At 58.5% G+C, this 27,447-nt stretch overlaps 1 protein-coding gene across 9 annotated transcripts in view; it reads right to left on the bottom strand.

Moving 5' to 3' along the window:
• Nucleotides 1–27,447, bottom strand: part of NFIX (nuclear factor I X) — a 98,447-nt gene that overhangs the window by 5,761 nt on the left and 65,239 nt on the right. For 6 of the 9 annotated variants that reach the window (XM_033401270.2, XM_049708291.1, XM_049708292.1 and 3 more), the window contains exons 3-10: nt 18,599–18,661; nt 18,172–18,246; nt 17,677–17,797; nt 16,377–16,513; nt 13,279–13,401; nt 11,145–11,320; nt 5,334–5,481; nt 3,114–3,205 (exon numbers count right to left, since the gene is read on the bottom strand). In XM_033401270.2, coding sequence (XP_033257161.1) covers nt 3,114–3,205; nt 5,334–5,481; nt 11,145–11,320; nt 13,279–13,401; nt 16,377–16,513; nt 17,677–17,797; nt 18,172–18,246; nt 18,599–18,661 — 935 coding nt within the window. The remainder of the gene's footprint in view (nt 1–3,113; nt 3,206–5,333; nt 5,482–11,144; nt 11,321–13,278; nt 13,402–16,376; nt 16,514–17,676; nt 17,798–18,171; nt 18,247–18,598; nt 18,662–27,447) is intronic. The other 3 variants (XM_049708290.1, XM_033401274.2, XM_033401273.2) reach the window with 3 other exon arrangements.

A 27,447-nucleotide genomic window follows, 5' to 3' on the forward strand; every position in this document is an offset into this window, starting at 1 on the left:
GTCCACCGTGAGATGGAGACATCAAGTTTTAGAGTTAGAAAGGGCCTTGGTTATACGAGATCATAGATGTTTACTAAACCTATCGTGGCAGTCATTTCGTGATGTATGTAACTCAAGTCATTATGTTGTACACTTTAAACTTATACAATGCTATATGTCAATTATATCTCAATGAAACTGGAAAAAAGAAGAAAGACAGGGCCTCGGAGATCATCTAGAACCTTCTGGGACAACGGAAATATTCTCTATTTGTGCTGTCCAATGCAGTAGCCACTAACAATGCATGGCTTCTAAGCTCTTGAAATATGGCTAGTGTGACCAAGGGACTAAATTTTTCTCTAGTTATTTACTTTAAACAGCCACATGTGGCCAGTGGCTACCACACTGGATATGGAGGAGGGCAGATGGAGGGCATTTGGAAACACGGGGGTTTGGGGTTGCCACAATGACTGGGGGCACTGCTAGCATTTACTGGGTGGGCAGAGATACTACACTTCCTGCCATGTACTGGACAACATGCAGAAAGGAGACCTGCCCTCCTTTGATGGAGCTCCTGGAGCACCTGCCCGAAGTTCAATCCCATCGACTGATTTTAGGCCAAATGGAGGCTCATGGGGGCCTAGCAAGGTGTGGGGGAAACCCGGGCCTGAGGCATTCTCAGAGTGGCTGGGGGAGGGCTGGTTCAGCCGCCAGCTCCCAGGCTTTGGTCCTGGCCGGAGGAACAGGGAAGCTGCCCGGGTGAGCCCCCTGTCCCTGCAGGCTCGGGTGTTAGTGTTCTCTGGGACACCCACACACACACACACCTTCCCGAGGGGAGACTACACCAGAACCCTTACACCATCACCCTGGCTGCGAGCCTGCCCCTCCCCCTTCCTGTGAGGGAAACGAGGCCGGGGACAACCAGCACAGGGAGGACCTGCTTGGCCTCGATGCCCTTGGCAGGCCAAGCCAAGGCCCCAGACTGGCCCCGTTGGGGTCTCCTGAGCTGCACAGTGGCGGGGGGTGGGGGGACGTGCTCAGATTGAGGGGCCCTCTCCTCAGAGGAGGAAGACTCTGGTTTCAGGCCTGGAGTCAGGGACAAAGACAACTCCGACGGGACTCCCCGGTGCCTCCCCACGGGTCCCAGAGATGGGGGATCTGCTGGCAAGCACGGAGCGGCTTTTTCTGCTCACCCCTCCCTGTTTCCTGAGCCAGGTCCAAAATTGATTAAAACTAAGTAAAAAACGCTGCCCAGGGAATGACAAAATTGGTAAAATTCTCTTTTCTTCCCTCGTTCTATTGTTCTCTCTCCATCTGGTGCTCCAGAGATCAGCTAAAGTCACTGGTTACTGTGGAAACCGCCCCCCACTGGACCCCCTGCGCCCGACGCAGCCGCCTGCCTGCCCCCAGGCCCGAGGGCTCCCCGCTCGCTCGGCTTGTCCGACTCCGGCCCCCCAACCCCCATCCCCAGACACACCTGCCTGCTCAGGGCCCCGGCCCAAGGCTCCTTGTAGGAACAAGGGGAAGAAAAACTGTTTCCCAAACTTGCCTCAGATTCTGAGTTGGCCCCAACATCCAAGCAAAGTGAGCAGAGAAAGTGAAGAAGGGAAAGCATGTGGAAGCGGAAATGGGGTGAATGGGGAGGGCTCATGGCAGTGGTCCCCGAGAGTGAGCAAGCGCATATACAGTCAGAGCTGCAGGGCGGACAGCGGGAGGGAGGGTGGGCAGGCAGGGGCACCAGAGCCCTGCCGCCTGGTGCCAGCCCAGAGCCAGGAGGGGAGGCCCTCCTGCTGTCCCTTCCTCTGGCACCCCCTCCTGCCCTCTACCAGCAGGGCTCTCTTGGCCTCCCTGGCACAGAGCGGAGGGGGCTGGCTCCAGCCCCTGCTCGGAGCCATTGTTTTTCTTCTCAACACCCCCAAGTTCAAGTTCATCTGGGTGTTACATCATGTCTGGTTGCTCCTGGAAACCAGACGGGTCAGACGTGACTCTGGGGAAAGGGGGTGGGAAGCTGGAGGGGGTTGAAGTTCTCCTCCCCTCCCCTCCTTGCCACTAGGGAGCTCTGAAGTTTGAAGTTTGACAAAGTTTTTTGGCTTTTTTTTTTTTTTTTTTTTTTAGGGAGGGAAAGGAAAAGGGAAAAAAACAAAACCTTAAACCACACACACAAAACTTCCATCCACCAACTTTCTTTGGACTTGGGCCTCAGAGCAAAGAGGGAGCAGAAGCTGAAAGAGGTGTTCCCAGGGCTGAGGAAGCCTCCAAGGCCCTGGGCTCACAGGGTGTGTTTTTGTAAAATGTGCAAAAGAAAAAGATATTTGCATGCTCCCCTCCCCTCCATTCCCCAGAAGCCTCATACTGTAAAAGCTGCCTCTGCCCTGCTCCGGAGGCTGGTCCCTGTGCCCTGAGAGCCCTGGGCTCTACAGGCTATTCCCAGCCTCTTGGGGACAGGCACAGGGAGGAGAGGGCCTGCGTGCATGTGTGTGCAAAGATGCCTGTGCAAAACCAGGTCCAGGGGCCTCCAGCAGGAGGGCTGGAGGGGTGGCATTTCCTTGTGGGAACTGGGGGCAGATGGCAGCAGGACTGGGGGCTCCAGCAGCCTGGCCTCCCCTCTAACAGGATTCACAGGACGTGGGGGAGCCGCCCCTCCAGGGCGGCTTTGAGCCCTGCCTTACCCTCAGTGCCAGAGTCTCTGGGCACATGGCCCACCAGGCCGCTTCTGTCCCTCCTCCACCCCCAACCCAGCCCACCCAAAACCAAGGAAGAGGGGAGGGCCAGGGGCTAGGGCATCCAGCCGGAGCAAAAGGAGAGCAACAAGGCAGACCCTGTCCTCCTCCGGATGGAGCCTCCTGCTTCCATCTTTGCTTCCACCAGGCCTGGCCCAGAGCGCCTCTAGCCTTGGGTCCTTGGCTGCCTTCCCCAGGGCCAGGGCTGTCAGAGCTAATTATCCAATTAGCTGATTAGCCAGGGGGCCTGGGGGCTGCCTGGGGAGGCAGGCTCAGCTGGGCATGCAAAAGCCTGAGCCTTCCAGCCCTGCCCCAGCCTCTTCTCCCGGACTGCCCCAAGGATCCCTGCCTCCTCCCGGACACCAAGATGCCCCCACCCCTGCCTGCATCCACCTGGTGGGCAGGGCCTCCTACCTGAGACTGCTGTGGGATGTTCAGAAAGTTGCCGTCCCGGGGTCCGATGCTGACAAACCGGTTGGCAGAGGAGGCGCCTGTCGTTGCGAATGCTGTGGGGAGCAGGGGAGAGAGGGAGAGACCCCGTGAGGACTTGGAGCCTGCCCGGGCACTGCCCTTTGGGACTGCTGAGAGAGGGAGAGACTAGGTTAGACCACGTTGCCTGGGCTTAAGCTGGCAGTGGGAAGGACAGGCCCGAGGGGCCCCCTCCTCCTCTCACTGGACCAGGAGCACACAGTCCCCCACCCCTGGCACTCCGTTCCAGCCAGGCATCCTCTTTCATGGCCCTGGAGGCTATAGCTGAGGCCCCATGGGCCCACTTCTGTCCCCTAAACAGGCACTAGGCAGGACCAGGGATACCCCTCATCCCAGAGCACCCGAAGCAAATACCCTCGCTTTCCTACCGGCCCTCTTGGGTCTGGAGAAGAGGGAGCCGGGGAGGGCGGGAGTTCTGGCAGACCGGCCCCATCCTACTTGGAGAAGGCCATCTCAGCCAGGCCACCCCTCCAACTGGGGTGCCTAATTGGGTGCTACACCACTTACCACTCTGGACCCAAGGACGGGGCCGGTGGTTTGGGAAACCTGAAGGGTCCCAACAGAGGGCTGAGCTGGGTGGGTCAGGGTCAGAGAGGGGTCTGGGTGCTGGCTGCTGGCTCAGGCACAGGGGTGGCAAGGCTCAGGCCCGGCACACATCCTCCTCCTTCGATGGATGAGCCAGGTCCTATGGTCCTGCTGTTCCCTGGGACCCGAGGTACAAGACGAGGAGGAGGCCAGAGGGCCTGGCAAAGGCCCAGGGCTTGGGCACCGGGGCAACGGTTCTAGGGTCTGGGGGGCAAATGGGCCAAATACCCAGGAGCTCTTCTTGGGTTGTCTGGCTGGAGCCCTATGGGAGGGGACTGGCGCTGCACCCCCAGGAGGAAGGATGCCCCCAGAGAGGACGAGGAGTGTCACAGCTAACTGGGAGCCCCCACCCCACCACCCCCTGCACCAGATACACCCCAGGGACCCCGTGCTCACCAGATTCTGTCCATAAGTGGCCCCCAGCCACCCCGCAGCCTGGCTCCCCCTCTCCCACCCTGCCCACCTCCAATGACCATGACCATGACTTCGTGTCTTGTGGCGAATGCAGATGAGAAGATGGCATGAAGAGGATGGACAGGGGAAAAGAACTCAAACCAAGAAAAAAGAAGGTGAGACAGAGAGCGCGAGACGAAGAAAAGTGGTGAGATGGGCCACCCCTTCCGCCGCTGTCCCGAAGTCCTGGCCCACGGCCTGCCAGCCCCCAGAGCGCCCGAAGCGCTGCCCACCCGCCACCCACAGTCCCACAGACGGCACGCCGCCCACCCTCCGCCTCTCCTGTCCTTCAAGCGTCGTCGGGTCTAGCTTGGGCCTCTCAACTCAGATTTTTCTCTTCCCTTTGACAAAATTTGTCATCGGTTTAAAAAAAAAAAAAAAAAGAAAGAGAGAGAGAGAAAGAGATGAAGTAAGCCAAGGCCCAGAGCCCTTCCTTGTCCTTGGAACATCCAACCTGGGGAAGAAATTGAGGGAAGGGAGAGGGATGGGAAGGGGGGGAAAAAAAAAGAGGAACAACGAGAAACCAAATGTGAGACTGAAGGCTGAAGGGAGGGGATCGGGGGCTGGCCTGCTGCACCTTTAGAGGCCTGAGGGACCCAGAATGGAGGTGAGGGGGGCAAAGGCAAAAAGGGGATGGTGGTGGCGTCGCCTTGTGGTCACATTTAATTTTCTTGGTGTGGGGGGGGGGGCACAACGAAACAACAAAAAAATCAAAAAACGAAAAAACAAAAAATGAAAAAACAGCAATTAGGCATGAAGATGGCATGGCTGTGCCTCCCCTCCCCCCTCCCCCCCTGGCCAGCACCCCTGGCCTGTGTGCCCCACTGTGCTCCCTCTCCCGCCCCCCGGAAGGGGCCTGGGCCAGGGGCCCCAGCTGGGAGCAGCGGGCGGGCAGGGGGGCTAGTGGGGTGCTGGCTGGTGCAACTAAGGCCCAGGAGGCCGTGGTTGGGGGGCTCAGCTCTGCTCTTGTCTGGGTGGGAGGCTCCGTGGCACTCTGGGTTGGGGGGCTTTGGCAGTGAGGGAGGGGGCTTTTCTTTTTGCAGTGGAGACTGTTTGGATGGGCTGGGGACGCTGGGCGTTGTGGTTTCGGTTTCATCGTCCACTTACAAGGTGATGGAGGAGTCAAGGCGGCGCCGTCTGGGGCAGTGCTGGTGGATTTGGAATCAGGCATAGGAAGGGGCACAGGTCTGGCCACTGGAGGCGGCGGTGGTAGCAAAAATGACCCCGGGACTTTGCCCTGGCCGCTACCGTTGGGCTGCGAACAACATAAATAGAGTGACGCATGAAGGCACATCACACACAGACACACGCTCCCCTGCGCGGCCACGCCAGCTCGCTCCTGAGAGCGGGCGCTCCCGGCGGAAGATGATGCAGGACGGGATTCTCTCCTCCAGGGCACAGGGTTGGTGAGGGCGTAAGGCCTCTATTTGGTCTCTCAGGTGTTTCTCTCTTTTTTTTTTTTTTTTTTTTTTAAGTTCTCTTTTGAAGTTGTGGGAGGGAAGAAGGGGGATGTCCGACGGGTGGTTTGTTATTTCTTAGGGAACAGGTTTTAGGTACCGAAACATGCCACCTAGCCGTACAAGCAGCTGCACTCAGAACTCTCACGCTCTTGAAGACCTTCTCCTATGGCAGGAAAGATGTACCAGCTTACCTCCTGTGCCCCCCTAAAACACACACATGCCTCCCCTCCGTGGGCCCCTGGGGTAGGACCAGCAGACCCCACCAAGGACCACAGGCCCACCAGCATCTGCCCCATGTCATGGCCTCGGGGGGATGCCAGGGAGCATGCCCTGGGCTCTGGTAGCCTGAGGACAGTGGGGTGCTGGCTTATCTGCTACAGAACAGCCCAAGAGGAAAATCCATTGCTGGCAGCTCTGGTTCCCACAAGGTTCTTTGAGTGGCTTTCCCTCAGAAGCTGGGGATGTCTGGTCACCAGATCCACTAATTGTCCTTTATTCCCTCTTGTGCCCTACACTTGAGTTTCCTCCTCCAGGCCCCATGTGCGGCCTTGTGTTCAATCAGCCTTTGGGCTTCAGGGGGTGTAGGAACCACAAGGAAGGGCAGAGGTCCCCAGCCTCTGGCAGACACAGCTCCCCTGGGCTCCACACCTCCTGCTGCTCTGGGCAGTGCCCTCGATGACCACCTGCAGCCTGGGCTCAAGGGGGCCAGGCCACAGCTTTTCATCCTAAACTGGTCCCTCTCCTGTGGGTCAAACCTCTGCCCTCCCAGCTACCCAGGTTTAGGACCTTGGGAGGTTCCTATGCTCCTCCTTCTGTTGGTGGGCAGACCCTGTGGGGCACACCCCTAGACGTGTCCAGCTGGGTCGTCCTTCTCTCCTAACTGGTTTCACCTGGACTATGACAGTGAGACTCCCAAGGGGCCTCCCCTCTGCCGACAGTGTGCTCAGCAGCTCAGCACCCTTGGCACCTGGCTCTGTACTAGGCCCTTCACTCAGGTTGTGTCCGATCCTCCAACCACCCTGTAAGGCAGTGGTTCTTGCTTCGGGGCAGTTCTGGGTATTGACAGTGTCTGGAGACATTCCGCTTAGCACAGCTTGGGGATGGAGGCTGGGGATGCTGTTCAACACCCTACAACGCACAGGGCAGCCCCCAGGACAAAGGCTCATTGGCCCAAAGATTAACAGTGCTGTGGCTGAGAAACCTTGCTGCGAGGGAAGCTCTACTCTCGGCCTTTCACAACAGGGGATACTGAGGCTCTTCATGATTAAGTGGTCTAGCCAAAGTCACCCGGCTGTCATTGGAAAGGCCTGAGATTCAGAGTCATGTCTGTCTAACTCCTAGGATCCTACAGATTCTTTCCAACAGACTCATTAACCCTCTTCCCAAACCCAAAGGAGTTCAGACTTCTCCGATGCCCTAAAACCTTCCACAGCTACGACTACATCTGACATAAAACATAATCTCCCCGGCCAGGCACGCAAGGCCGCTGTGATAGAGCCCAGATGGGGTCTTCCACCACTCATGCCCCTACACTCCCTCCCCGCCGAGTACTTCCCATTGTAAACCTACTGGGGTTTCCAGAACTCAGCCTAAGCAGTCGGGGCTGCACACTTGCTAACTGCAGAACCCACTGTTCCAGAATGCCCTTTCTCACACCCTTCAAAGCCTGCTCAGAAAACACCATCCCCAGCATGGGGACCAGCCAGGTGTCCTGAATCACCATCCATCTCTCTCTCTCTTGTTCTTCCAGGACACTGTTGACCTCCACTGGAGCCTCTGAAGCAGACTGCCTCCAAGGCTCCCCAACAAGCAGGTGGAATGTCACCTCTGTGTGGCCCAAGCATGTAGCACTCAAGTCCCACTGACTGAGTTGAATCAACTAGTCCGTCCTGCTGCACTTTAAAACCATAGAGCCCCATGGCTGAAGCACGCAGGCCATGCCCTTCTGCGTTCCTGCTGTCCCACCCTCCATCCTTCACCTCTAGTGACCAGTCACCTAGGTCTGACGCTGTCCCTCCAAACGGTGCCCTCGACTTGATCCTTCCTGCCCACTTGGAGGCCCGTGACAAAAGCGAGCAGTGGCTGCCTCTAGTGCTTATTGGTGTCCTGGGCTGAAGACCCTTTGTGCTGGGTGTCATTTTGGAAATGGACCTTTCAGTTCCAAGCAACAGCACCGGCCAGAGAGCAAGGGTTTCCGGCTCTCCAGGGTGGTTCTGACATACACGTGGAAACTGCCTTCCCTCATTTTCACAGTCTATCTTGTTCCTATCTCATTCTTCCATCAGGGCAGGAAATGGAATGATCCCAACAGATTCACAGCCTCACTTCTTCTCTCCGGGCTGTCCTGAGCTTGGGCTCCAGGGGGGCTGGGACACGGGAGCTTTCCAGGCAGCCCTTGCTCCCATAGGGCAGCCTCTGGCTCCTCAGAGCCTGTCTCTGCCTAGGAGGATCTAAATCACTAATCCCATCCAATAAAGCAAATCCTAGCCCAATATGGCCAGACATCGAAACCTGCTGATTTACAACATTCAATTTCCGGAAGCAAGTCCCAGCCAGGCTAGGATGTCTCAGCTCTGGTTGGGGTACAAGTTGAGGTTTTAAAAATCTCAAGGTCTTGTGACTTTGCAGTGCCTTAAGACCTTGTGAGTTAAGATCTTAGAAGGAACCTAGGGGCTGGGATAGCTCCTCACATTCATCTGACAGATGAAGATGTGGGCCTGGCCATTCTGGCACTGGTGGTCAAGGCTGAGCTAGTAACCAGGCTTTCTGCCTCCCAGAGTCATACTCTCCCATCAGGCCCTGCAACTTCTCCATCGTGCTCACCTGGTGGCCTCTTCTCTATGACAGAAATACAGCTAACCAGGTATCCTCTTTCTGCCCTTTGCATGTCCTCTAAGTGGTGTCTCCATTTGACCTTGGCCTTTACCAATGTGGTTTTCTCAATCAGGGCCTTATGCTGAGGTCTAAGAGGTGCCTGGGAACCATTCTGCAAGTTGTCTGTAAAATTTTGTATGCGTATATTTTTCTGCAAAGATGATCCATAACTTCAGATTCTCAAGGAGATTAGGAATTTACTCCTCTAGTCTCTAGATCAGTGGTTCTAAAAGTGGGTCCACTGACCAGAAGCAGCATCACCTGGGAACTTGGGGGCGAATGCAGATTCTCGGCCCCACACCAGAACTGCTGAATCAGAATTAGGTGAGGCCCAGCTACCTGTGTGTTAGTGAGGCCTCCAAGTGACTCTCATACATGCTAAGACTGAGAACTACTACCCTGGAGGTGGCTATGGAGCAAGCACAGCCCTGTACCGCCACCGTCTGCCACCAGGTCAGCTGCAGAGCCCAGGGCCTCTCTCTGGCTCGCCCCTCCTCCATAGCGTGATGCCATCTCTAGCCTCCTCTCAGAAACTGGGCCCAATGGAGCAGACTCACTGCAGAATTCAAGCCCCACCCCCCAACTCTTGGGCACAACAGGCCACAAGAGGAAACCTGCAGAGACTGCTCTCCAGCCGAACTAGACTCTCTGTTTAACCAGAGGGGCTGTTTGCTCCCCTATCGGTAGTGTTTTGTCTGCGGTATACTCCAAGCAGGCACCTGCCTTGAGAAGAGAACCGTCTAGGCCAAGTGAGCCCTTGATCTTTTTTTAATTTATTTTTTGGCCACGCCACACAGCTTGTGGGATCTTAGTTCCCTGACCAGGCACTGAACCGGGGCCCTCGGCCGTGAAAGCACAGGGTCCTAACCACTGGACCTCCAGGGAATTCCTGAGCCCTTGATCAGGGACAGGCTCAAGACCTGGCCATCAGGATGCCCAGGGATGGACTGACCCCCACTCTTGAGGGTCCTGTGGGTCAGCTTAGGCTCTTTGGGCTAAGTCGTTCCCCCAGGTGGCTGTCATTTTGATCCCAAACCCCAGCTGCGTCCTTAGGTGAGAAGCAGGCACAGAAGGGTTCCTGGCCTCTCTGATCCATATTCCAGACCCCAGGCCCCTTGGGGGCTGGGACACATGCTGGCAGCTCCCGTAGACTCTGCCAGTATCTCTGAAGGAAGCACGGAAGCTGTTGGAGTCATGTCCACTTTTCCCTCCATGCCCCTAAGAGTGGACAGAGCTTGTCCAGAGAGGTGGGTGAAGCTCTGAGTGTGCTAAGGAGCTGCAGAGCCAGCAAAAGAAACCCTTGCAGGGCAAAGGGGAGAAAAAGATGAGAAAAGTGGAAGAGGAAGAAGAGCGGGAGGTAGGGAAGGAGACTGGCTTCTGTCCTAGACAGCGAGAGCAAGGAGGCTGAGCCACGGCCCTGCCCCAGATCAATACACCAGCACCACGCAGGGCGCCCCAAGGCCGCACCAGGCTGAGCGGAGGGGCCGCTGCTCTCGCTGGGCTGCCTCTGGCGTGGGCTTCCCAATGTCTTTCCCTACCAAGGCACTTTGAGTGTCCTCCCCATCTGATCTCTCACAGTGGGGTTCCAGGCTGGACCAACTGTGGGGAAAGGAGCTGGGCCTTCTCATAGCACAGCATGCTGCTGGAGTTCCAGAACATTCCCAGAGGTCTAGAGACCACCATGCCCCAACCTGGAATGGTCTCCCAGGGACTAAACAAGGACCACTGTCCTACGGAAGGGTCACCTTTGGCCCACTGCCGTCTGGGATAATTCCTTTGCTGAGTGGCTCTGTGTTTCTGCTCATCAGTGACCAGGCCCCGGGGGCTTGCTGACGGAGAAGGACAGTGGGGCCACAGAGCTCCATGGGAAGCCAGTCTCTCTCCCAGGCTGAGGAGCAGAAGACTTCACTCCAGAACCATGACTGACCCGAGAACCCCCTTGTTAAGAGTCCTGCCAACAGGAGTCTCATGAAAGACCCTGTGGAACTAGGCCTGCCCTCTACTAAGGGCTTCTCACTGGGGGATGATGATGCCCCCAGGGCACACCGAAATCTGGAGACATTCATGATCAACACAGCTGGGGAGGGGGCGGTGTTGCTGGCATAGAGTGGGTGGGGGCCAGGGATGCCGCTCAGTACCCCACAGTGCACAGGACATCCCCACACAACAGAGAATGAAGAACCCCAAGTGTCAATAGTGGGAAACCTTGGTCTAGAACCTACCAAATCCCTGCAGCCCTGAGGTTTAAGAGGGGTGTTAGGAGCTAAGGGGCCTGGGCCCAGGTTGGACAGATCATGGGTACACTCCTGCTAGAGGAAAAGACCACAAGGAGGGCAAAAAGCCCAAGCAAGGTGGGCCCAGCCACTGCCCCCTCATCTCTGGACCGTGACAGACAGGCCCCGGCCTGATACGTGGACCCCTACTCCCAGACCCAGAAGATCGAGGTGTTCGGCACTACCGGCTCTCTGCTGCTGCAGCCCCAGGTGGGCTCCCAGCTTTTGGGCCCTCTCCCTGTGAGCCCTGAGACAGACAGACAGACGCAAAGATGAGCTGTAGAGGGGCTCGTGGGGTCCTCTGGACTCACCTGTCCGGTGGCCTGGCCCGAGCCATCCGAGCACACAAACTGCACAAACTCCTTCAGCGAGTCCTGCCCGTGGTGGTGGTGGTAGCGGATGGTCGGGTGCGTGAAGTATGGGCTCGACTGCTGGATGATGGATGTGGAGGGGAAGTGCAGCGCTGATGCTGTGGCCCGTGGGCTCCCTGCATGCACGTGGCAGGAAGAAAAGGGCATCGTCAGGGCCTAGGAGGCAGTGGGGTGGGGAGCACTGAAGACAAGGAGAACTGCTGGTCAGAGCACTTTGGATCCAGAGAACGGGCAGGAGCAGGGCAGGGACCAGAGTGAGGAGAGCGAGGCACTGGCCGCTAGTGTGAAAGTTAAGATGGTGCCAAATAACTCAGCAAATCAAGATAAATAACATTTTAATGCAATATTTTAAAAAGTCAGATTGGCAAACCGGGACCCACAGACCAGCTGCTTATCTTTGTAAATAAAGTTTGACTGGAACCAGGGCCAGAGTTAGGGTGAGGGAAGTGAGGGTCATGCAAGCGCAAGGTCGGTCCGATCTTTTATTTAAAATATTGACATTTGCTCATCGTGTATCTCTGCAATCGGTTTAATTTTTAGAAATATTGCATTAAAGTAAAATTTATCTTGATGACTGAGATTTCAGGGGCTCCCTGACATTTTGCGCCGAGGTGAGTGCCTCACTCGCCTCACCCCGGTCCGGGCCCCGGGTGGGGAGCCTCGATGAGGAGACAGACAGTTCTGTGGGGCTGCAGATAAACACACAGCCCTGCGCCAGTGCAAGAGGGGCCCCTGCAGTGCACACACACATCTCCTGCGTGCGGTGGGTGTGCACCTGGCTGCTGCCGCCCAGGCCACATTCTTCTGTGCTCAGCCCCATTGCTCGTACGCACGTCCCCGAACGCACAACTCCCACCCTGGAGCAGGCCCCAGCTCTTCCCTGGCCAAGTCCTCCCCCTCCTGTCTGTTTCCAATCAGCTCCCTCTTGCTCTCAGTTTCATTAGGGGCCTGAAGAAACTTGGCTTCTCTCTGGAGTTCATAAAAGCTGAGTCGAGCAGGGCCTGCTGCCCTCCCGCTGCCTGTGCAGAGGGCCTGGGCTCCCCTCCCCCACCTTGCGGCCACCATGCCCTGCCCCGCTGCTGGCTGCCTCTGGGCTCCCAGCCAGGAGGCCCTGAGGAAGAAGCCAGGAGGGTAAACCTCAGTGTTCTCCGTGGAAGGCCCAGGAGACAGAGGGTGGACACAGGACACAGGGCAGTGTTCAGAAAAAAATCCAGGCCTCTTTCTGCCAGACAGGTGCCAAGAGAGGGAAGAGGCAAGTGGCTGAGGACTCAGCTTCCACAGCTTCCTGCCTGATTCCATCCCCTCCAGAACATGGAGGCATCCTCCCCTCGAGCACTCTCTCCGTGAGACTGAAGCAAGAGAGCTCCCAAGGCAGCAGGGCCAGCTCCTTTCCCTGAAGAGCAGCCCAGGTACCACCTTCCCCCTTGGCCTAGCCCTTCACTTCTGGAAAAGAGCAGGGAGGCCCCGAGAAGGGAGCCTGGGCTCCTAGGAGTACTGTTCTCAACCTGTGCTCACACCAACCTGGGCTGGTGCTGGGAAAACAGGCCCCGGGCTCTGTGAGGAGTTGAGAGACAAGAGCTGAAAGGAGGGCAGAGGGAGAAGCCTGTGCTATCCCACCCACAGCTGGAGGGAGGACAGGAGAACTGCGTAGGAATGGGCCTGAGGCTTCTGCAGTCAGGGGTAAGTGGGAAGCCTCAGGACAGGCCTGTGCCACACACACGAGCACACACGCATCCGATGCACGTACACAGCACCTGCACACGCACACAAGCAAACACACACACTCATGTGCACGCACAGCGCACAAGCATGCATCATGCACAGGGGGTGTGAGAAGCGAGTGGGAGAGTGCTGAGGAACAAGGTGAGGAGGCCCAAGGGCTGGCCTGGGTCTGGAGGAGGCGCTGCTGCGGAGGGAGGGCCCGTTCCCATGCCCACCCACTGCCATACCATAGCCCATTCAGAGAGCTTGGGGCTGTCACTCAGGGTCGGCCCTGGCCCCTTTGCCTGGCCAGTTGCCCATGTGGGCTCCTCTGCCACCCCCACTGCCCCCCTCCGGGCCCTCCATTTCTCACCTGGTCTGACTCCAGCAAGCACAGGCAGCGGGTGGTGAGTGAAAGCCATGCGCGGGGAGCTGCCCTGAGAGGAGAGGGCACTGCAGAAGTCCAGCTTTCCTGACTTCTTTAGAGAAGCCGGGCCTGGGGGGAGGAATCAGCAACACAGGGCAGGTTTAGCTGGGCTGCGGAGGGAGCAGGGGAAGGTGGGAAGCCAGCAGCTCACTCCTTCTCTCCTCGGCCCCCTCCCGGCTGCCCCTTCCCCCACCAGGCTCCCTCCTGCCTCCTTTGCCTGACTGTGGCTCTGTTTCTCAGGCCGTGTGCAGACCATCCTGCCGTGGGTGCTGCCGACAGGAGAGGAAAATAAGGCCCTTCGGTGCACTGGGCAGGGAGTGAGCAAGGGGGCCCATCTTGCCCCCTGACAAGCAGATAAGGAGCTCAAGGGGCACAGAGTAAAAGGGGGGATGCAGGGCCAGAGGGCAGGGAAGGTGTGCAGGAGGAGCCCGGGAGAGCAGCTTCAGAGCGAGCCGGCCCAGGGACTTCCCTGGCGGTCCAGGGGTTTAGGACTCCCGCGCTTCCATGCGGGGTGGGGTGGGGGTGAGGGCGCGGTTTTGGTCGCTGGTCAGGGAACTAAGCTCCCACGCAGCGCGGGCCCTGGGCTCTGGGAGGTTCCGATGGGAAGAAACCAGAGCTCCTTACGGGAAGGGAAAGCACAGCCATTGGCCCTTGGGAAGGACCACAGTGGAGAAAGCATCTGACTGGAGAGCAGGGAGGAGGCTGGAGGGCTTGGGCGGATGCTGGGGTTACGCTAGACAGGAAAGGACTTCCTCAGTCAGGGGACCCAAAGGCCGGACTGTCAGAGCATGGGTAATTCCAGGGCTTTGCTCGGCTCCCAGTACCAGAGATGGGGTGACATTCAGCAGGAGACAGGGACACAGAGGATACCCCATTTGAGCTCTCCCTCTAAGAGCCTGATGTTGCCAATCAAGGTCATCTCTGCGCCCAGTGGGCATGACATCCAAGATGCTATACAAAGCAGGGCCCCCAGGCCAGGTCCCCCAGGGGAGCTTGTCTCCTGTCCTCAGCTGGGCCTTGAGGCTATGCCCAGGCTGGGAGGGATAAGGGGAAGTCAGGGCAGATATCCAGAGCTGCCATCATTGGGACACACACTGAATCGGTTTGGGTGGGGTGTGTGTGTGCTGGGTGGCGGGGGATTCGGGGGGAGGCTTCAGAACACAGAAATAAGAGCTGTCTTAACCACGGAGGGAAGAGGCGGGGAAAGGGTGAACTCGCAGCCGCCAGCAGAGGTGTTATCTGGCAGCAGCTGTGTGCCACCTGATAGCTGGCACGATGGGGGGAGCGCCTCCACCAGCTGTGCACAGCTGTCCCCATGGCCGCACAGTGCCTCCCCAGCTGTTCCCAGTCCTGCAGCTGGGCTGCTTAATTGGTGATTTGTCCCAGAACAGGAAAACAGCACAGGGTCGGTGGGAGGAGGGGAATGAGTACACAGGAAAAGGGGGGAAGGCGAGGGAGCTGGGGGTGCTGCAGGAGGATGCTGGGGCCGTGCGTGGCAGGACTGCTGGAAGGAGCAGAAGTGGCAAGCTCGACAGCAGGCAGCCAAGAAAAGGAGAGAGAGGGAACTGCGGAGGGGAGGGTTCCTCGGGAACCAGGTCTGCGCAGAGGGACCTGGGGGCCCATGCCTCAGGAGCCAGCAGTAGACATGGCCCTCAAGGCACACCAGTCCTTGAGGAAACACTTCACTGAGGCCCTAGCTGGGGAGTCTCCAGGGCCTTCTCAAGCCCTTCTTTCTGCACCTCCAGAGGTTCCCCCAGGGAAGCATCTGTGCTGTGCTGGCCACGACACCCTGGGAGGGGCACCCAGAGTCGTGCCGGAGCGCTGTCCGGCAGAGGTGAGCCTTGCTGCTGGTCTAACCCTCTCCCTCAGCCCAAGGCCCGGAGGTGAGTCCTCTCTTCCTCCCAGGTTGCTGAGAGCAGAAGCCAGAGGTTGCATCTGGGGCAGCAGGAAAGCAGAAGCACGCCCTTGCCCTTTAGTCTTGCTTCCCCCCCAGCCCTGGCCCCTGCCCATCCACTTGGCCCTTCCCGGTAGGGGAACATCTACAAAATACCAAGCAAAACACCATCAGGTAGACCCTCGTCTTCCTGCGTCAGAGAACAAGGCCCCTGTCCCCAGGCCTGAGTAACGCAGACACACCTCATGCGCATCCCGTACAGAGGTCTGCACTACCTGGTCCCAAGACACCCATACTTTGAGGACACACACAGGCTGCACCAACAATGTGTCCGGCAGAAGCACCCTGCAGGCAGCCTCCTTATGCACACCACCTGTGCAATACACACACACACACACAGCCCCCCTCTGTCCCGCCTGGGCTCTCCAGGTGTGCCCGTACCTCCTGTCAAGACTGGAGGTGAAGGTGGGTGTATTCACCAGCAAGGGTGCGGTTAGAGAGGATCGGGAGGCCTGAAAACAATGCTGCTCGCTCTTTACTAGGCTCTGCTCCTCTCTGTGAGGGTGGGCCCTTTAGACCAGTGGTCCTCAACTTAGGAAGGTCCTGTCCCCACCCAGGGGACATTCAGCAATGTCCAAAGACCTTTTCGGTCATCACACCTGGTGAGGAGGTTTGCTCCTGGCATCTAGTGGGTGGAGGTCAGGGCTCTGCTCAGCACCCTACAGGGCCAAATGGCCCCGCTCCAGAGAATACCGTGGCCCCAAACGTCAAGAGTGCCCAGTTTGAGAAATGGCTTTAAACCACGAAGACCATAGAACCGGGGCAGCCTCTCTAAAGAAATACCAAGAGAAGGAGGATGAGGAGGCTCTGAGCGGGAGGCCACGGCCCCCACTGCAGGGCCCCGGAGGCTCAGGGTCGGGGCCTCTGCTTTCCTTCTGCCACATCTGTGGGCTCTACTGCCCACTCAGGGACAACCCAGCTGCCCGCCTCTGCTCTCCTGGTCTGCCCTCCTCTGGAAGCTCAGGGGGTGAAAAGACAGGCAGTGCCACCAACAGGAGGAGGAACGGTGGGAGGTTTGCCGGGTAAACTGAGGGGGAAGAGGAGGCTCCATGCTGCCCTTGCTCCAGGTCGGGCCTTGTGGCGCCCATACCTGCATCCACATCGTTGGGCCACCCGCTGGACTGGCTGCTGCCAGCTGCTGGGGAGCGGCCTGTGCCAGGATAGAAGACGTCATCGACAGGGCTCTCCATCTCGCTGTCATCGATGGACTTGGGGCGCTTGGTGGTGCTGGGGAAGGAGGAAAGGGGTCAGGTGGGCCAAGGATGAGCTGAGGTGCCGGTACGCAGGCCGAGGAAGCCTGCACTGACAGTCTTCCATGTGGGGAGTGGGTGCCCGCTGTCAGCAGCACTTCAGGGCACTCGCTGTGTGCCCACCCCCCAAGGCCAGACCTACAGCCCCTTGGGCCCAGCCCACCCACTCCTCCTTGAGCCCCTTCTCAGTCACAATACCATCCATCATCTATGGAGCTGCCCAAGTCAAAGAAGTGGGCAAAACCCTCAACTGCTTCCTCAGCCCCACCTTCTATTTCCCATCAGCTCCTATGGCTAGGGCGAGGCGTGTGAGGCACTGGCCAGGGACAAAAATGCCAGGGGGTGACACAAAACTCAGTCATCGTGATATTATGTTATTTTATATTAAAGTATGATTAAATATGAAAACATCATGACATTTTAATGCAATACTCTAACATATCAAAATGAATGCCTAAACCTCACAATGAACCAAAATGTCCACGGTTTTTTTAAAAAGGGACAGGATCCCACCTTGCCCTGCGTGACCAGGGCCTGACCAGGGCCTACTATATCTACCTCCCAAATATCTCTCAACTCCATCCCTCCCTCTCAGGCCAGTCCCCCATCTGACTCAGGCCCTCCTCCCCTCCAACCTGCTGGGATAGCCTCTAACTTCTTCTAGAAGTACTTTCTAGAACACATATCCCCAGCATCTTCTACTTAAAAGCCGTCAGTGGATTTTAAGCCCTAAACACCCTCCTCTGGCCTCTGAAGTCCTCCGTGGGACAGTCCCGCCAGCCCGCCCAGCCTTGGCCAGGTTGAAGGCTGCTTCTCTCTACCTCGAGCATCCACCCCATGCCTGTACCACACCCCTGGGCTCAGATGTCACATCCCCAAGAGAGAGGCCTTCTCCAGTGCCCACCGGGAGCACCTTCTAGGCAAAGCCATGCCTTGTTTGAGTTTGTGTCCCCAAGGCCGAGTGCCTGTGTCAGCACAAAGCAGGAATCTCAGGGGTTGGGGAGCATAGTGAGCCCCAGCTCTGGAGCCAGTGCCCTCAACAAAGGATGATGTTCTGAAGCACCCAGGCCACAGTGGTACAGCTGCCCAAAGCGCCTGAGATGCCTGGGGGCTGGGGGAAGGCCGGGGTGCAGGGCTCACCTGGTGGAAGGAGGGGAGGTGATGGACCGCCGCCCCAGGGTCACCTGGTTTATATTGTAGTAGCTGGGACTCTCCAGGTCTGCCAGCGAGAAGTTGGGCCCTGATGCTGTCGCAACAGGAGCTGGGAAGAAGGGAGAGTGTGATGAGGTTTGGAAAGTGTGGGTGCCTGTTTTGTTGCCATGAGCAGCTCCCCAGAAGCCCTGGGGTGAGTTCACTGTGAAGACCGCTGAGGAAACCTCCTCCTGGCTGGAGGTTGTTGGGAAGAGTCCTTGGTTACGATTTTTTTCCTCCAAAGCAATGGAGGTTAGAGGTGGGGCTCTCTGGATGCCTCCATTCCACCCAGCCCCATGCCAGTGAGGCCGAGAGTGTCCCAGGAAACCTGTCTGCCCCCGCCCCAAACAAGACCCCATCAGTGGGGGGCTACGTGGGGTCCAAGTCCCACCGCTTCACCCCCATCCCTGCTGACTCAGCCCTGGCCCAGAAGGAAGGACTCACTCTGTGATACTCTCACCAGCTCCGTCACATTCCAGACCCCGGAAGTCACAAAACAGTCCTGGAAACTTAAGTGCCCTGAGGAGGGAAAAGGGCAAGTGAGTGAGTGGAGACAAGGCCAGGAGGGGATGTCTGCCTGTTTCCCCAAAGCTCTCCCCACCCTCCACTTGCTCCATCCCATGTCCCATGTCCCAGCCCCAGGCTGGCCCTCGGGGGTCTCAGATCTCCCTGGGAGTTAGGGTGTGCTACCGATGAGCGCCCTCCCCCTCTGAAGAGCAGCCCAAGTTCAGTCGAGGGACAGCTGAGTGAAGGGGAATGGCAGGGGCAGGCCTGCCCTGGCCGGGGAGAGCAGAGAAGGGTGTGGGGAGGACGTGGTGGGCACGGCAGGCCAGGGAGGCTGGGTACAGGCAGGAGGGCAGGGGGCACTGACCGTTGGGCAGTGGTTTGATGTCCGCATCTCCTTGCTGGTTTGAACTATCTGATTGTCCGGATTCTGCAGGAGACACAAAGGGTGGGGATGGGTCAAAACCAAAGCGCTCCACAAACACCAGGCAAGCAGCTGCCCCTCGAGCCTTCTAAACCCCTTCACTCTCCTTCCCTCCCTGAGCAGCCCGAGGAGACCAGGGAGAGAAGGAACCACTGCCGCCGTGGTGGGGCTATCCTGGGCTCTGCAGGGTGTTTGGCAGCATCTCTAGCCTCCACCCCCCCACTAGATGCCAGCAGCACCCCAGTTGTGACAACCAAAAGACCGGTCTCCAAGCACTGCCTGATGTGCCCTGGGGGCAAGCTGCCCACGAGTGAACGCACTGGCTGAGAGTCAGGGCAAGGAGGCGCCCAGGAGAGAAGCCAGCGACTGTCTCTTTGCACAGCTGGGATGGACCCAAGGGCCCCCCATTCTCTACCCAGCTCAAGCTCCAGAGGAGCAGCCCCTTCCCTCCCTTCATTAATTAGAGCCGTTCCTGTCTGCCCACGCCACCCCCACCTCACCTTTATGCTTACGGGCAGTGCCTGGCAACACGGGGCTGGGGGGGGGAGGTTTGCCTTGACGCTGTCGCCTGCTCTGTGCCAGCCTGTCTGGGCTGTCTCATGCCCCAGTGCCACAGCTGCTCGGAGGGAGCCCCGAGACAAGGGCCCATTGTGCGGTGGGAGCTCACAGAGGGCTGGGGGCAGGGTGGAGTGTGTGTGTGAATATTTTGCTGAGCTTGGGAAAGCCCCCCGCCCCTGCCCCCCAGGTCCTCAAAGCTTTGTGTACCAGGGGCACAACGGGGACCTCCAGAATGCTTGCCTGGGCACGACAGCTGGTGAGAGGGTGGCAGAGGGGGGCCAGGGCAGGTTGTGGGGCAGGGGAAAGGCGGGCATTGGGTAAAGAATCATCTTCTCACACGGGGACCACATGGGGTGGCCTCAGAAAACCGGGCCCCGGTACTGGCCAGGGCTTTGCCCGACTCTTTGGAGTAACCCTGCCTCCACCACCCTCGCCCACCACCTCACAATCAGCCGGCTCACCAGGGTGTCCATCCTACACTGGCCTCACAGTTGAGCTGCTCACGTTGGGGAGTGACCAGCAAGGAGGTTCCCTAAGAGTGACATGGGCCCAAGAGATAGAAGTGGGGGGACCCTGCAGCCACTTGGGAAGGAAGGAAGAGCCCTGGGTGCTGGGGCTGGTGGGCAAAATAGTAGCCTTTTCAGAGCCCAGGACCTACTGCGGCTCGACCGAGTTCCTAGCCTCCTGCCTCACTGGGGCAGGTGGAAAAAAAACAGGCTGCCCCCAGGATGGTTACACTTTTTTTTTTTTTTTTTTGCGGTACATGGGCCTCTCACTGTTGTGGCCTCTCCCGTTGCGGAGCACAGGCTCCGGACGCGCAGGCTCAGCGGCCATGGCTCACGGGCCCAGCCGCTCCGCGGCATGTGGGATCCTCCCGGACCGGGGCATGAACCCGTGTCCCCTGCATCGGCAGGCAGACTCTCAACCACTGCGCCACCAGGGAAGCCCACTTTTTTTTTTTTTAATTCTAAAAAAAAAAAAAGTAATAAATCTAGTCACAGATCAAGAAAACGGAGCTTTATAAGTGCTAACAGGGCCCCTTAACCCCCTTGTGTTTGGGGTGTGTCCTTCCACACCTCCCTGTGCACTCACCCCTGTGGTGTGTTTAGGGATGGCGAATCCCACCCCAGGCCACTTCTCTGCTAGTGGCACTCTGCTCTGGAGAGAGCCCACAGGACTTCCTTCCACGCTCCTGGGAGGGCAACCTCTCTGTGGATGTGAGTTTTCTTGTTGTTCTCTCACCTCAGCTCATTCCTGACTCTCTGGGTCTGATTCAAGCCCCAGCCGGTCCAGGAGGGAGCAGGCAAGGGGCTGAGGCAGTAGGCAGCCCACCTTAGGGCCTCCTTGGACCAGGGCCCTGAGCCTGATGTCTCTCAGGGCCGTCCTTTCCCAGATTCATACCTCAGGAAGAGCACAGCTGCAGCACCTGCATGTGGAGCCCAGCGAGGGGCACACAGTCAAGGCTTTGCTGCCGAGGGGGTCCCTGCTACCGACCCCACCTGTCCCAGGACCAACTCAGTCCCCACGGAGCCCTCCAGGCCAGAGACAGTGGAGTAGGAGGAAATGGAGGAGGCTACTCAATGAGACTGGTCCCAGCTCTTCCAAAATGGCCAGGTGGAGACAGAAAGCCGCACGCATGCGCACACCCAGCCCAGGGACAGAAAGACGAGAGAACCCGACAAAGAGATGGAGGTGGGCCAGCGACAGAGGCAGAGACAAATGGGGCTCCAGGAGAGCGCGACAGACAGGAAATCCTTCTAAACCAGGACACTGCCCTGAAACATTACTGCTGCTATTACTATTATCTCCACGTAAGGGAGAAAGCAGGAGTGAGGATCCAGCGCAGGCAAGGCCCGCTGCCACGCGCCTCCAGGCGCTGCTCCGGGCGCTGCTGGCAGCCATTTTAGCCCTTGGCAGCCATCTTACGGCTGGCGGCCCCAGCCAGCATCCCCGCAATGCCACCACCGCCGGCCCCGGCACGCTCAGCTCAGCTCCAGGACAAAAGGCAGAGACACTAGAAATCTGGACCCGGGCTCAGAGGCAGAAGAGCCAGCCCTGCGACGGGGGCAGCTGTGGCCAGGGCCCCACCATCCTGCTCAGGCGGCACCCCCCTTCACCCTCCCGGCCAATGCCAAGTGGAATGGGCAGGGAGGGCCGAGGCTAGGGCCCACTCAAGGTGGCTGAGGCCCCCACGGGCCATCCCCAGGCCAAGGGCCCTCAGTTTACCAAGTAAACCCCTGCCCCGACGAGGTGACGGGGTCCTCAGGGGGCATGATGGGGGCAGGCCCTTGTCCACCCAGTTAGCTTGGGGGCACACCTTGGGCAGACAGGAGAAGGGGGCTGGCAGGGGCCCAGTCAGTGGCTGCAGGGCCCAGAGAGGCCACTAGGACTGTGGTGGGCAGGCTCCTGGGGAGGGCAAGGAGATGCCCTCCCCACCCAGAGGCGGGAGCCAGCCTGGCCAGCTTTCTTAAATGATGTGCCCTTTGGGGAGCTGTGCCCTCGGGTCAGGGCCTGCTCTGGACAGCCCCTGGGGATCCGGAGCTGCACCCCAGGCCGGCACATCAGGGAGCATGACACCCCAGCGCCTGACTCCTTTGCCTGTCTGGGCTCCCTAGGGAAGGGAGGGGATAACCCCAGGCCTTGGGACAGAAACAGGCAGGCCCCTTTATGACACCCCTCCCCAGGCCCCGCCTCATGGCTGCTTGGCTTTTATCTAGCAGAATGGGGCTTATCAGAGCCACCAGCTGAACAAACACACAAATCCACGGTTAGTGAGAGAAAACCCTCTGCCTGAACTCTTTATCTCCTGTTCGCAGGCCCCACGCACTGCCCCCTGCCAACGGCACAGGAGCCCTGACTGCTGTGCAGTGAGGGATCCTCTCTCTGCCACCCCCCTTCTCTCCTTGCCCGACCCAGCACGGGTGGCTCTCCCCTGGCAGTCCCTACCAGGCGGCCTTGCATGAGTGAGCTCCTGCCACATGGGAGCCCCCCTCCAGTGTCTGATTTCTCACTGGGGACAATGGGCCAGCTGGTGGCCTGTGGGCCAGTGGAGGGGCAGGGAAAGTGTTGGCTGGCACAAGGCGGGCAGGTGCCCGACTCCATTTTTATCCTCTCCCGCCCAGCCCACGCCTCTGAGGCTGTCGCTCTGATTCCCCAGCCTTCTAGGGCCATGTCCCCTGGCAACTTTTCCAGCCTTGGCTTTCTCTCCAGCCTAGTTACCAGAGCAGTACGGACCCTGACCACACACCCCCAGTCCAGGGCCACCCTGACTAAACCCCAACCCCCACGCCTGCACCCCTCTCCAGGGACCAAGGCTGCCTTCCCCTTCTGGAGAGACTGGAGATGGGACAGAGGGACCAAAGGCACTGCTACCTCCCTCCAGTCCTGAGATAACATCTTCCTGCATCCTGGTGCTCAGAACCAGAGAGTGCCTTCCGTGCTCTAAGCTTCCTTCCACTCAGCCCATCAAATGCAGCCTCCTCAAAACCAAGTCCAGCCACTTTGTCTGATGATGGATGCCTGGGCGTGCAGGCATCAGGCCCTTGCCTGGTCCAGGTTTGGGGATGAAGAGAATTTTGGAAGCCACAACTCGTCCTTGATGCTGCCAGGGTGGAAGGGGTGTGTTCAGGCTGGCTCGTGTCATACATGAGAGCACGCTCTGCTGTTTTCCTCTCAGGACTGGGGCTACTCGTGCAATCCACACCTCCGAGGCAGAGGCCTCGCCTGCCAGTGGTGCCTCAGGGCTCAGACCACTGCAGAGGCTTCCAGAAGGGAAGGCCGTGCAGGGGCAGGTGACGAATCTGGACTCGTTCTAGGTGTGGGCCCAAGCAGGCTCCGCAGAGCAAGGCTCTGAGATGGGATTTGGCTCACGGGTCCAGGGCCGCTCTCCATTCATCCCCACACGTCATCAGTCACCCCCCGACCCCGGGTCAACGCTTGTGGACCGGAGGCCTTGTGCAGCACCCAGACCTGGGCCAGGCTCAGCCAGAGGATGGCAGCGTGGGACCCTCTCTTCCTCGGGGTTCCTCCATCTCTCCTGGAACAGCCAAAAAGCCCCCGAAATACTGTTTTTCTCACCCCTCCACCGGCTCTACTCATTCTCTACCTCTTCTCAGTTCTCAAAGCCCCCCTACTTCATCCAGCTCTTCGCCTTTCCCTCTGGAATCCTATTTCTGGTCTCATTTCGCTCTGTCTTGGCTCCATGCCCCTCTCTCTGTCCTTCCTTCTCCTTCACTTTCCCTCTCTTGGGCCCCCTTTCCTCTCCCAATCCTGCCTGTTTGCACAAGTGTGTGTGTGTGTGTGTGTGTGTGTGTGTGTGCACGCGCACGTGTGTGCACACGTGCGTGTGTTTCCGAGAGGGCTCTGCCTCTTCATCAGAGCTCTAGAGGGGAAGCTCCAGCAGCCAGAAGGAGCCCAGAATCGCACATAAACCCCAACTGACAGCATGTTTTTAATATATATATATTTCCAGCCATAGACAGGGAGATATTTATGGCTCCTACTAGGTGAGGGAGGAATTCCTGCTCACTGCAGCAAATGCTCTCCCTCGTCTCCTACCCGAAAGAAATTCTCTCTGAGAAAGGGGCCACATGTAATTCACCGGCTGGCTGCCCCCACGCACATCAAAGATTGAGTGCGTTTTTCGGGGGCTGAGAGGGGCGCGCAGGCCCAGCTCAACCACACCCACACGTGCGTACCCAGGCACGTGTGTGCACTAGGGCGAACACTTGCTATGCATCCAGACACGCACATACACACACTTAGAGATGCCACCAGCCACTTCATGCTGTCCAGCAGGGATGGAGTGAGATGGTGTGTCCAGAGCTGTGGTTAGCATGCTCAACGCTAAGAGGAACCCCCTTTGGCTCTGTTCAGACCATTGGCCTTTGAGGGCTGGGGAGACCAGCCCTTGGGGTGTGCCTGCCTTTCCCCTCCCCTGGCCCTCCCCAAGTCTGAAGTTCGAGAAGCAGGTGAGGGTGTGCTCTGTTCTGGGGGTCCCATACTCTGAACGGCCAATTCGGGAGCTGATCCCTGGCCCTACTCAGTGTGGTATGCCCCCCCCCCGCCCCCCACACACCTTCTCTGCAATTCAGGAGCATCCAGGGCATGAGAAACCCAATCTCAAGGGGAGCCAAAGGCCTGGCCTGCAGCAATCAGAGCTGGAGAATGTAACTATTGTGCCTCTTGAAACCCAAGTCCGAGAATCTGAGACACCCTGAGGAGGGGAGCGGCAGACGGATGGGGGGCTAGGGGAACGGGTCACAGAGGGGTTCTCCCTGTCTCTGCAAACAGGAGACTCAAGACCGAGGAAGTTCTTGAGAATGCAGGGCAGCCAGAGGACAGAAGGGGGCTGGGCTTGGCCTGGACCAGGCCCAGGGGGCTTCTAGATCTTCCCCTCCTTCCCTCCACTCTCTACACCACCTCCATGAGCCAGCATGTATGCGCACAGGACATGGGGCCATCCTGAGGTTTTTCCCTCCTCTGTCATCCCTAGACCCCCACGTGGCTGGAGACAGAAGCCTGACCAGGAAGCACAGCTCTGAAGCTGTGGGTGGGGTGTGGGCAGGGGCAAGGCGGGGAGACATGTCACTCCCCCCCCATCACCCTCCTCTCTTCTCTCATTTCCCCTCCCCTCATGGATGCAAAGGGGCTCAAACCCTTGACTTGAGTCACCTGCTGGGGGGAAGAGGAGATGAGTGACAGGGAAGAGAAAGAGACCAAGTTACAACCTCGACACACATGTGGTCTAGATCTGCTCTGGCTGTCCCTGGGGCCTAGGTTCAAGGAAGGCCATTGGGGGTGGGGTGGGGGATGGGGACAGCAGATCAGGCCACGGGGATCTGCAGCCGCCTCAAGATGGGACATTCCACTCTTGGTCCCTGACTCCGACCGTACTGCCTTTTCCACCTCAACACACCCTGCCTCCATGGTGGCTATCTGGGGTCCCCTGGGGAGCAAGGGCCAAGTCTGGCTACAGCAGGGCTCATGGCCTGGCAGTGAAGCTGTGGCATGGGAAGAGAAGACAAGTCCATGGGCTTATCTGGTGCCCAGAGGACGAGCAGAAGGGGATCTGAAGGCTGGGCTCGGGCAAGCAGATCCAAGCCCCCCAGCCCGCTCCCTAGTGTGAGCTGCTCAGTGTTCTCTGCCCTGCACCTGCCAGAAGAACCTTTGTTAGCACTGCCCCCAGGCCAGGGAGAACTAGAGATGGGGCCTGGGCACTGAAGCCTGGGGGAACTTGGTGCCCAGGTGCTCATCCCCAAGGCATGACAGATAATGGCCAGCGAAGGAGAGAGGAGGGACATAGCCCGGTGCAGAGCAAAGCACCCAGCAGGTTGATAGAGGGAAAGAGCCCAGGCCCATCAGCCTGTCAGCTGCCTCTCCAAGCCCAGCCCAGTAGTTAACAAACGAGACCCCCACCTACAGCAGCACTAGGAGTTGCAGGTGGGCCTGCAGGCTCCTCCTGGGTCTGCCCTTTGCAGGGGACCCAACACTGTCCCCAGCACCTCAGATATCAGTGCTCCGTGGCTGTCTACAGACTGAACGGGCAGACCCAGGGCCGGGCAGTAACACCATCCTGGATGTTCCAGAGATGCCCAGGGGCTAGGAGGTCCCGTCAGAGCAGAATTCACACCAGCGAGGGAATGAAGGTGAGACAGTCGCTAATGCAAAGGGAGGGACCTGTGGTGAGACAAAGGGAGGCAGGTGCCCTTGGCCCCAGGCCTGCCTCTGCCTCCACCCTGAGCCTGCCCTTGGCCCACCCAGGGAGGTACACTTCGTTTGGACCCTGTGCCCACTAAGGGCCCCGGCACGGAGGGGAAAGAGGGGGCACACCAAGGGCAAGGGGAGGGAGGAGGTGGGCAGCCAGCAACAGTGGAAAGGGGCTACCCTGAGTTCACATCCATGCTCTAGAACCTACCGGCCCAGTGACTTTGGCCAAGCTCTGAACTGTTTCCTCGTCTGTAAAATGGAGATACCGCCTGCACCCTAGGGTTCCTGGGCGAGGAATAAATGAAAAAACAGGGATACGGTGCTTAGTCCAGGGCCCAGCTCATGGTAGGGCTTCCATAAACGTCAGCTGTCCTTCCACTGGGATCACCAATTCCCTTCACCCCTCCTCAGCTAAAACTCCACCCCTCCTCCTGGGCTCAGCTCAAATGCCACCTCAGTGGGGAAGCTGTGGCTAACCCTCAGCTCCCCTCCCACAGGAGTTCATATTCTTTATGATACATCAAGTACACCCTAGATGATAGTTTTTGGTGTCTCACCCCAGAGACCACCACCAGCGAGCAGAGGGGTTCCCTCAAGACCTGGCCCATTACCATCAGCAAAGAGGGGCAGAGAGGTTTCTCTGGAAATAAAAGGCAAAACAGAACGCCTTCTACAGGTGCATCCCTCCCTCCCCAAATTCAGCAGCCACAGTAAATGGTCTCAGGACAGTCACGATGTTGGAAACAGTAGGGGAGAGACAGGGAAAGGAAAGGCCTGAAGATGGGCAAGCTAACAGGAGAGGGGAGAGAGGCTCGTGCCCCTGGATTCTGAGGGTGCTGAGAACAAGGCCCTGCCCATCCTAGCTCAGCGCCAGGCACGCAGAGAGCTGAGGGCACCAGGAGCACAGGTACTGCCACACAAGCGGCTGGGTGACTCTCCTGGCAACACAGGCTAGTGCCACGACTCAGACGGCAGCTGGAGCCAACATTTCCAAGAAGGCCTGGGGCCACAAGTCCCCAGGTGGGGATGGTGGGGCCCAGAAAAGTGGCCCCCAGGCCCTGAAGGTTCTGTTCCCTCCCAACCTGACGGATAGAAACTGATAGTGGAGAATGCCCTCCACACTCCACAAACCAAGACAAGACAGGGACCCGGCAGAGAGGGCATATCCAGATAAGGGGCCTGCAGAGCTGCTCCCCTACCCCTGTCCACTCTATTTCCAGTGCTGCCCTTTCTGGCCCTTAGAGCCGTCCAGGCCAGGCCTGGCCAGACAACTGCCCCCACCCCAGCTGCTCTTAGGACTATTAATAGTGTCCCTACCTCCCAGGGCCAGGCGTCACCTTCCCCCCAACCCCTAAATACACTTGCCCTTGGTCTAATTATTTGTAAGGGGACAGAGTCCTCTGGGTGCTAATGCCAACTTGGGATGAGAAAGGGGAGGCAAAGGCTCTGGAGGCCACTTGAGGGACATTCCTGAGACAAGCAGGAATTTAAGGGAAGGAGGGAAGAAGGCAGTGAACCCACGAGCA

The sequence above is a fragment of the Orcinus orca genome, chromosome 3 (genome assembly GCF_937001465.1).
Source record: "Orcinus orca chromosome 3, mOrcOrc1.1, whole genome shotgun sequence".
In the NCBI taxonomy this organism is placed as follows: domain Eukaryota; kingdom Metazoa; phylum Chordata; class Mammalia; order Artiodactyla; family Delphinidae; genus Orcinus; species Orcinus orca.